The sequence below is a fragment of the Temnothorax americanus genome, unplaced genomic scaffold (assembly GCF_048541705.1).
Source record: "Temnothorax americanus isolate GAGA-0224 unplaced genomic scaffold, ASM4854170v1 Scaffold403, whole genome shotgun sequence".
In the NCBI taxonomy this organism is placed as follows: domain Eukaryota; kingdom Metazoa; phylum Arthropoda; class Insecta; order Hymenoptera; family Formicidae; genus Temnothorax; species Temnothorax americanus.
In genome coordinates this window covers 1-11,136 of record NW_027509552.1, presented here as the reverse complement: position 1 = coordinate 11,136, position 11,136 = coordinate 1, and the positions used below count along the sequence as shown (strand labels likewise).

General features: G+C 35.8%; 1 protein-coding gene across 1 annotated transcript; it reads left to right on the top strand.

Moving 5' to 3' along the window:
- Positions 1-9: 9 nt before the first annotated feature.
- On the top strand, positions 10-1,569 carry LOC143902861 (lutropin-choriogonadotropic hormone receptor-like). The gene is made up of 4 exons (XM_077416042.1): positions 10-280; positions 588-767; positions 879-1,075; positions 1,193-1,569. Exons 1-4 carry the CDS (start codon positions 121-123, stop codon positions 1,439-1,441), a joined length of 786 nt encoding a protein of 261 aa, XP_077272168.1. The 5' UTR covers positions 10-120; the 3' UTR covers positions 1,442-1,569.
- Positions 1,570-11,136: the final 9,567 nt, after the last annotated feature.

Genomic DNA, 11,136 nt, shown 5'->3' with positions numbered 1-11,136 from the left:
AAAAATGTTTTCCCTACACTGCCGATAAGAGGTCTTGCAGGATTATTGCATCTTAAGACGTTTAATAATCCTGCATTGCGAGAATTCCCATCTCCTGAAAGATTTCCACGAGTGCAAACAATGTTGCTGTCATACGCTTACCACTGCTGCGCGTTTCTCTCGTTCGAAGTAGAGGAATCTGCCACAAAATTGCCGGTGCGGGAATCGATTTTGTTTCCCACTGACGATTTTGATACTAGTTTGTGGAATTCGACATTTAGCGATATCTGGCCTCGCGTGGGTAAGTATCTGTCTTCTCTATGCTCTCTCTCCTTTTTCATACGTTAACTTTTTATTCATTTTATATTTAATTATATATATTAGGTGCTTTTATCATGTTTTATTTAGGTAATACTTGATGCTGTAAAGCATTTACCGCGAGCTTAGTCGTTGAAAGTCTGCATAGTCTCACGAGATTATATTGCGTTAGGCATGTAAAGAGCAAATATTTTCGTCACTCGTCTCTCTATCATATAACATCATATTTCGTCATTGATCTTTACTCTTTACGGCACTGACGTACGAACGTTTTTTTTTCTTCTTTATAGATAATTTGACCGACAAATTCGGATCGCAGATAAATGAACTTTTGGCTAACTTTGGTTCAGACTTTACCTATCCCGGAAACCTGGCTTCCTACGTAGAAGATTATTTCGAGAATCTAAACGGTCGGACGACATCGACAGGTCGAACTGCACCCTCTCGAATTCAATGCTTGCCGCAACCTGGTATGTTAGAGAGTCGACGATGACTCGATAACCGCATAGAATGCACGGCGACGTTGTTAAACATTTCGATTTAAAATAAATAAACATTTATATGAAATGTGAAATTTTCAGGTCCTTTCCTACCGTGCCAAGATTTATTCGATTGGTGGACTTTACGATGCGGCGTATGGATAGTCTTCCTCCTTGCCATGCTCGGGAATGGCATTGTAGTGTTTGTCTTAATATTCTCGAGAAGCAAGATGGATGTGCCACGATTTTTAGTCTGCAATTTAGCCGCTGCCGATTTTTTCATGGGTGTTTATCTAGGTACGTTTCTCTCATATTTCATATTAACGTTCGTCGTGCGTCTACACCGTGGCTGTACTAACTTGTGAAAGATTCTACCGCGGGAGATCTTTATTCGACGAACGATGTATATTTTATGTTTATTGGCTGTTGTTGATGCATCGACATTAAGAGAATTTCGAATGTATGCAATACCGTGGCAAATATCGGCCGGATGTCAGTTAGCTGGCTTTCTGGGAGTCCTCAGCTCTGAACTGAGCGTGTACACCCTTGCTGTGATCACTTTGGAGAGGAATTACGCGATAACGCACGCGATGCATCTGAACAAGCGGCTCTCGAATATGTACTACTATGCGTGTACTTGGCGCATTTTTTTACCTTTTTTTTGAAAAAGGTAATTTTGTACGCATATCACGCCTTTTTGTAGTGTTACGCATCTTAATCTTAACAAAAAAAATTACACCTTATAAAGAAATGTGTCTGAAGTTGTAAATATATATATATACACATTGCCGGACATTGCTTTTATGTATAATATGCATGTATATTACGTTGCTTGTATAAATTATTTCTTACCAACTTTTTCCAAAAATTATTTTTACGTCAGACATAATTTTAATTCATCCAATTTTTATTATGTCTAAACATAATTTTTGTCCAATTTTTATTATGTCTAGACATAATTTTAATTCAGCGATTTTTATTATGTCATGACATAATTTTAATTCTGCCGCTAAGGAAATTTTAAGTCGATTTTTATGAATCAAGCTTGAATTCAATGTTTAGGTGTCCCAGGTTGCCGATGACGAGGTCCACATAGCGCGCTCTATAGTTTTCGGTGTCCAGGTGTATTAATACCTTGAATTTGATGGCCACGTGTTCCAAGTTGCCGATGACGAGGTCCACATAGTGCGCTTCGTAGTTTTCGGTGTCTACATGTATTAATACCTCGAATTCGATATCTACGTGTCCTACATTGGGTGCGTTCAGCCGATACTTTGCTAGCCTAGCAATCGTGAGCAGTCGCTCGTTTTCGCTCGTTTCCTCTTTTTTGACTTACTGGATTAAAAAGAGAAGAAACGAGCACAAACGAGCAACTGCTCACGATTGCTAGGCTAGCGGAGTATCGGCTGAACGCACCCATTCAGATTTAAAGTTATTAATACACCTAGACACCAAAAACTATGAAGCGCATTATGTGGACCTCGTCATCAGCAACCTGGGACACCTAGACATCAATTTCAAGGTATTAATACACGTAGACACCAAAAACTACGGAGCGCACTATGTGGACCTCGTCATCGGCAACCTGGGACACCTAGACATCGAATTCAACGTACAATTACACCTGGACACCGAAAACTATGAAGCGCACTATCTGGATTTCGTCATCGGCAACCTGGGACACGTGAACATCAAATTCGAGGTATTATTACACCTAGACACCGAAAAATACGGAGCGCGATATCTGGACCTCGTCATCGGCAACCTGGGACACGTGGACACCGAAAACTACGGAGCGCACTGTGTGGACCTCGTCATCGGCAACCTGGGACACGTGGACATCGAATTCAACGTATTATTACACCTGGACACCGAAAACTATGAAGCGCACTGTGTGGACCTCGTCATCGGCAACCTGGGACACGTGGACATCGAATTCAAGGTATTAATACACGTAGACACCGAAAACTACGGAGCGCACTATGTGGACCTCGTCATCGGCAACCTGGGACACCTAGACATCGAATTCAACGTACGATTACACCTGGACACCGAAAACTACGAAGCGCACTGTGTGGACCTCGTCATCGGCAACCTGAGACACGTGGACATCGAATTCAAGATATTAATACACGTAGACACCAAAAACTACGGATCGCACTGTGTGGACCTCGTCATCGGCAACCTGGGACACGTAGACATCGCATTCAACGTATTATTACACCTGGACACCGAAAACTACGAAGCGCACTGTGTGGACCTCGTCATCGGCAACCTGGGACACGTGGACATCGAATTCAAGGTATTAATACACGTAGACACCGAAAACTACGGAGCGCACTATGTGGACCTCGTCATCGGCAACCTGGGACACGTAGACATCGCATTCAACATATTATTACACCTGGACACCGAAAACTACGAAGCGCACTGTGTGGACCTCGTCATCGGCAACCTGGGACACGTGGACATCGAATTCAACGTATTATTACACCTGGACACCGAAATCTATGAAGCGCATTATCTGGATCCCGTCATCGGCAACCTGGGACACGTGGACATCGAATTCAAGATATTAATACACGTAGACACCAAAAACTACGGAGCGCACTATGTGGACCTCGTCATCGGCAACCTGGGACACGTAGACATCGAATTCAACGTATTATTACACCTGGACATCGAAAACTATAAAGCGCACTATCTGGAGACCTTGTCATCGGCAACCTGGGATACATAGACATCAAATTCAAGCTTGATTCATAAGAATCGACTTAAAAATTCCCTAGCGGCACTTTCTGCCAAGCATAGAGAACCTACTTTTCCGTTGACTCAATATTTATTATATATATACCTAATTTTTACTTAAATAGAAATCTTCCTCCTGACCGATAAGTTTATCGACCTAATTTTGAAATACGCGCGCGATATCGAAACTGGCGATACCTGCGCCGCCAGCGTCGAAAAAGTGAAAGTGACGTTTCTCTGATGACGTCATAATAGATCGCAGCGTTAGGAGGAGACGGAGGAGACGGAGACGTATCTTAAAAATAAATTTTCACATTTGGACTTTGCGTCGCAATATCTCCGCTCGTAGGGCACGTAGCGGAATATTATGAGAGAAACCCCCCCCTAATTGGACCCCAAGCTATCGATCAAGCCTACTTAGAACTTGATCCGTTCACTCGTTATCGAGATCTCAACATCTCGGGTACTCGCAACTCGTCGCGTCGCGTAAAAGAGTCACGGTCGGTCTCGCTCCGCGTGTACTTGGCGCGAGACACTACCGTGTCTCTTGATATTATGACTTGTTACTCGAATGATAAATAAATCCATAGAAAAATTATCGCAACGGTCTTTACGTCCCAAGTATAAGATTTTGAGCCAAATTGCAATTTACTTCTTACGCAGTATTTGAATGTTGATGAGATGCTTATTTATTGTATATATCGGCAGATTACATATTTATACCGTATGGACGGCGTTGCGGTGCGATTATCGCTATTAAATGTAAACTCTGCGTATAGGTCACTTTATTTACGTTTTCAAATCCAAGTTCGTATAAACGAATTTAATTAATAATATCAAAATTAATTGATACGTGTGAATTTTCTCGAGTGATTTGTTAGGAATATAGTTGATAATAGTATGTGTGATGTTGGATAAAATCAAATAAAACCTTTGTGAAATTGATCGATTGATAATATCTAAATATTTTTTAGCCGGCGATTGGCTGATTATTAAAGTCTGTTAAATAATATAAATAAAATGAATATAAGACAAATATTATAAAAGAAATTCGTCAAGTCCATGCGAAAGAAAGGCAATTTTTTGAATGTAATTCTATATACTTTTTTATTTCTGTTATTATTTGTTTGGCAATTATATTTTTGTAAAATGTCACTTTTATATTCCAAGGAAGACGCGTGGCATTTGCAAGCGGTATCCTAATATATATATATATATATATATATATATATATATATTGTATCAAGAATATATAATAATTTAAATACGAATATACTAAAAAAATTGTCTATTTTTAATTTTTCTATATTCAACTTTGAAAATTTGATCCGCAGCGCGGATCAAATCCTCATATAACTTTACTCATACTGCTTATCAAGTAGTAAGGTCAAATCTATCATTCATTTCAAAAATAACATGGAGATACATATAGCCTTGGAAACTGTCCTTTGCAAATATAAATTCATTGCTCTTCAAAAATCTCCGAGAAAGAACATTTTGTGGAGAGCTAGCGACCATGCTTGTGACAAAGTTGACACATTTCAATCTCATATTTTTTCGCTTGCAATAATGATAAACGTGTTAACTTTTCCGTTCATAAATTTCTGTATAAAGATGAGCAAGTTTGGCGCTCTAGCAAATTACTAATAATACAGCATTACAATTATATTGAATTATTTGTCGTTATGCGTTAATGCAAAGTGTGTTATAATCATCAGAAAAAAAAGGTGTTTACAAGTAAAACATTCTGAATCTTAATTTATACTGAAATTGAGATGCGTGGTCAGCTTGGTCAGAAAATTTATACATTTTTCACCAAAAAGTCACTCAAAAACAATTTTATCATAAAGATGGAAATTGTGCGACTAACGTATTTGAGCATACCGCAAAGGAATAATTAAATTCAATACAAATACTATTCAAACTAGACTAACGTGCCAAAACATCATCTGCAAACGAATCTAGCATATTGGGAAATGGTTATATAATTGTATTTACGCGTTCGCGCGAGCGTAAAATAACAGTGCGACAATCTTTTAACAAATTACTAAAATTACAGAGTCCCAGCCTCGCTATGATGTAATAAGCCATCCTGTAAGCTATTTGATTCTGGGCATGAGTGCGTTAAGTAAAGGTCAAGTTTTAACGATGTTAAAATATATCAATTATGTTCTATGTACACAATATAATATAATTACGTTCTAGCGGCATCAAGATTTGAAGTAAAAACGTATGGAAAGAAACAGGGCTTTGAAATTGCTCACTCTGAAACAGTCTAAATTTACCGAAAATTCTGTACGACTGTACAGCAGCGACCTGTATAGCCAATTCATTTTAAGATTCATCTAACGAATATACATTTTTGCATAAAGATTTCTACAGGTTGAAGATGTACGTGCAAGGATTCAAATACAAGGAAATCCTAATGTTGTCTGTTAGAATATGTTTGTACAAGATGTGGAAAAAATGATTTCGCTATCGTTAATTGTTTTAAGCGCGCGTTTTTTATAAAATCTTGCACGGTATTTTACACTCAATCTACTTACGAGTACATATGTAGTACAAACGTATAAAATTTGTATTATAACGTTTTCGCTTTGCCAAAGTGCCGAAGTAAATCACTTGTATTGCCAGTATATATGGACGGTATGAGAATTAACGATAATTTTAATAACTTGATATCATTTTACGTTTTACTCGAGGATACCCTTGCTGCCATATATCTTTGTTAATCATTCTTCATAACACGTATACGTAAAAGCGAATGACACAAGACAAGAGTATATACTTTCAACATTAAATTTGTGCCCAGCCCAGTATCCAGACGATGACTAAAACTACGGAATTGTATCGCGATAAAAAAGATTACACTAACGATAATAATTATTATTATTACTAACGTCATCGTGAAAAAATCTTATTTCATAAAAGTTTGCGGCTTGGAGAACGTTTGGTCTCCTAAAAAGTACATACCGAAAATATATATTGCCATAATATTAAAACTTTTCAATATTGCAATTCTAAAAATCTATTTATCTAGGTCGGATGTCTTTCCGTGGTGTATCCGTTGACTTATATTTCGTTATTATTTTGCGCATACGCAAGTTTGGCAAAGTGGAAGGAACACCGGGGTAACAAACATCCTAAACGATTGGTTACATTTCCGTGAATTTATACGCGCGCAAAGGAAAAAAAAAAGAACAAAGAGATAGAGAGAATGTACGCGTTTGTGTATGTCTGTCATGTGAATAATAGTATAGCTAACAATTAATAATTACTGGTAAAATAATTCTTAAGTGCATGTCGCGATTACAACTAATTATAACGGATAGCAATTAAGTAACAAATGAGATTATGTGACTAGCAGACATCACGTAATTTTAGTTTTGTTCTTTCAAAAGGCTGGAAAGAGCTTCCTGCGCCTTCGTTTAAGCTCATCGTTGTCGGCGGTAGAATTGGAATCGGTCGAGAGCGTCTCATCGTCGACTGACATTACTGTAGGTAATTCTCTAAACAATTTCTTTGCGCCCGTTGTCGTTGTCGTTGTCGTTGTTGTCATCGTCGCCGCTGTCATTGTCGTCATTGCAGTCGTCAACGCTGTCGCAAGACGACAACTGTACCTATCCGAGATGTCGAGTGAATTTTCTGAATACGACGTTTTTGGAAACGACGAAGAAGTCTTGTCCTCGTTGACCAATATATTTGTGTCCTGGCTGTAAGAACGTACAATGCTGAACTTTTCTTTGTACGGCGCAGTTTTCCCGGAGACTCCAGCGGGCTCTTCTTGTCCATCGCCTAGTACAAAGTGGACAGGAGTCACGGCCGAACTCCGAATTGATGTTGGAGACCTCGCGCGGTGACAATACGAAACTTCGTTTCAGTGTCGCCAACGTCGAGAAACTAACTTCTGGTTTTATGTGTGAATACGCACACACACCATTGAACTGCTCACGCGGACGCACGGTAGAAAGACATATGCTAAGACTGCGGCGTTGCCGCGTCTGTGCGGCGTTGCCGTGTGCTCCCCGCTTTAGCAATACGGCCTGAAAAATGCTTTATGGCCGTCCGTAGCAGAAGGCAGTAACGTACCAAGGCCAACAAGCACCCGCTTTAGATAAATTTTGTTTTGCTGATGTATTTAGAAAATTTACAATAAACTAGAATGATTCATCAAAATGTTTTTATATCAGCGGTGCACACGTACTTTTGTTGTTAAAATTTTGCAGCAAATATTGAGATTCTGATGTATTAAAATACTTAACGCTGCTTTTTTACTCCATAACCACTTTCTTCGAGCTAACATGCTGTGCGTGTACTTGGCGCCTTTTTTTACCTTTTTTTAAAAAAAGTAATTTTGTGACTGAAGTAAAAAAAACTTCGACCACCGTTAATATTACATATTTACATATTTTAATAAATGTGCAAGTTGAAACTTGCACATTGCTTTCTCATAGTTATTAAGTGTGCATAAGCTGATGATTTCACATAATATTAGTAATTTGTGATATATTTTTAAAAATATATTTAACGTTTATATTTGTCGAAATGGAAGATTTTAAAAGTGAAATGGAAGAATGTAGAAAAAGTAATAATTAATTAATTATTATATAAATATATTAATTTAATTTTTTTGAAAAAAAAATAATATTCTTTAAATTATTTAGTTTTGGATGATGGAATGGACGATAAACTCCTTGAAACATTAATGAAATATAAAGAAACTGTAATTTGGATTAAAAAAAAAACAGCTCGATATCTCAATATTTGTGGAAGTTAGAGCAACCGCGGACATTTCTAAAAAAATTTAAATTTTTTTAAAAAAGAACTCCTTTACCGATCATCGCCAAATTCAATACCAACTTTCCTTGAATGATATTCTATTGATTAAAAAAAAAACAGCTCGATATTTCAATATTTGTGGAAGTTAGAGCAACGACGGACATTTCTAAAAAAATTTAAAATTTTTTTAAAAAAGAACCCCTTTACCGATCATCTCCAAATTCAATACCAACTTTCCTTGAATGATACTCTATCGATTAAAAAAAAAAAAAAAACAGCTCGATATCTCAATATTTGTAGAAGTTAGAGCAACCACGGACATTTCTAAAAAAATTTAAAATTTTTTTAAAAAAGAACCCCTTTACCGATTATCTCCAAATTCAATACCAACTTTTCTTGAATGATACTCTATCGATTAAAAAAAAAACAGCTCGATATCTCAATATTTGTGGAAGTTAGAGCAACCACGGACATTTAAAAAAAAATTTAACATTTTCTTAAAAAAGAACCCCTTTACCGATCATCTCCAAATTCAATACCAACTTTCCTTGAATGATACTCTATCGATTAAAAAAAAAACAGCTCGATATCTCAATATTTGTGGAAGTTAGAGCAACCACGGACATTAAAAAAAAAATTTAAAATTTTTTTAAAAAAGAACCCCTTTATTGATCATCACCAAATTCAATACCAACTTTCCTTAAATGATACTCTATCGATTAAAAAAAAAACAGCCCGATATCTCAATATTTGCGGAAGTTAGAGGACCACGGACATTTCAAAAAAAATTTAAAATTTTTTTAAAAAAGAACTCCTTTACCGATCATCGCCAAATTCAATACCAATTTTCCTTGAATGATACTCTATCGATTAAAAAAAAAAACAGCCCGATATCTCAATATTTGCGGAAGTTAGAGCAACCACGGACATCAAATCCGCACATACACACACACACACATACGGACATTTTTTTTAACGCGATATTTTGACCTTTTACAACAATATGAACATATTGGCATAAAAAACTTCAAAACCGATCTCTTCTTTGGTTTCTTCTACCCCTATTTCATATATAATTAATTTAAATTTGGATGACTAGATCCAACTTTATACGCAAACAAAAATCCGTAAACGATTTCACGAAAACAAAGCTTCCTCTATGAGGAAGCAAAAGCAGCGTTAAGTATAATGTCACGCATCTCAATTTCAGTATAAATTAAGATTCAGAATGTTTTACTTGTAAACACCTTTTTTTCTGATGATTATAACACACTTTGCATTAACGCATAACGACAAATAATTCAATATAATTGTAATGCTGTATTATTAGTAATTTGCTAGAGCACCAAACTTGCTCATCTTTATACAGAAATTTATGAACGGAAAAGTTAACACGTTTATCATTATTGCAAGCGAAAAAATATGAGATTGAAATGTGTCAACTTTGTTACAAGCATGGTCGCTAGCTCTCCACAAAATGTTCTTTCTCGGAGATTTTTGAAGAGCAATGAATTTATAATTGCAAAGGACAGTTTCCAAGGCTATATGTATCTCCATGTTATTTTTGAAATGAATGATAGATTTGACCTTACTACTTGATAAGCAGTATGAGTAAAGTTATATGAGGATTTGATCCGCGCTGCGGATCAAATTTTCAAAGTTGAATATAGAAAAATTAAAAATAGACAATTTTTTTAGTATATTCGTATTTAAATTATTATATATTCTTGATACAATATATATATATATATATATATATATATATATATATATATATTAGGATACCGCTTGCAAATGCCACGCGTCTTCCTTGGAATATAAAAGTGACATTTTACAAAAATATAATTGCCAAACAAATAATAACAGAAATAAAAAAGTATATAGAATTACATTTAAAAAATTGCCTTTCTTTCGCATGGACTTGACGAATTTCTCTTATAATATTTGTCTTATATTCATTTTATTTATATTATTTAACAGACTTTAATAATCAGCCAATCGCCGGCTAAAAAATATTTAGATATTATCAATCGATCAATTTCACAAAGGTTTTATTTGATTTTATCCAACATCACACATACTATTATCAACTATATTCCTAACAAATCACTCGAGAAAATTCACACGTATCAATTAATTTCGATATTATTAATTAAATTCGTTTATACGAACTTGGATTTGAAAACGTAAATAAAGTGACCTATACGCAGAGTTTACATTTAATAGCGATAATCGCACCGCAACGCCGTCCATACGGTATAAATATGTAATCTGCCGATATATACAATAAATAAGCATCTCATCAACATTCAAATACTGCGTAAGAAGTAAATTGCAATTTGGCTCAAAATCTTATACTTGGGACGTAAAGACCGTTGCGATAATTTTTCTATGGATTTATTTATCATTCGAGTAACAAGTCATAATATCATTATATACCTATACACATGTATGCGTGCATGCATACAAAGTTCGATGTACATACACAGCTATCGAATGATTACTGGCTATTGGGACTAGTAGCTAAAATTCTTTGACCCACGATCGGTGTAAATGGTACAGAGTTTAAAAACTCACAATCAGTCTTATAACATAAAAGTACAAATATATATAACATATTCATATACATATACGAACGGACGGACTACTTCGTTAGACGTTTGTGCAATTAACCGAAATGGATCAGTGTCGCGATTTGACAAATCCGATTACGTTTTGGCAAAGAACGTTTGACAAGAACGAATGCATTTATTATAAATAAAAATTCGCCCATTACTTCTTAATAATATTTATATTCGTTGGTATAAAGATATTGACATATCTCATTAAGATC

Excerpts from the sequence above, each read along its gene's own strand:
- LOC143902861 (XM_077416042.1), top strand. The coding sequence starts at position 121 with ATGTTGCTGTCATACGCTTACCACTGCTGCGCGTTTCTCTCGTTCGAA. Across the intron at positions 768-878 it reads TCAATGCTTGCCGCAACCTG|GTCCTTTCCTACCGTGCCAA; the intron begins GTATGTTAGAGA and ends TGAAATTTTCAG. Across the intron at positions 1,076-1,192 it reads TCATGGGTGTTTATCTAGGT|TTATTGGCTGTTGTTGATGC; the intron begins ACGTTTCTCTCA and ends TATATTTTATGT.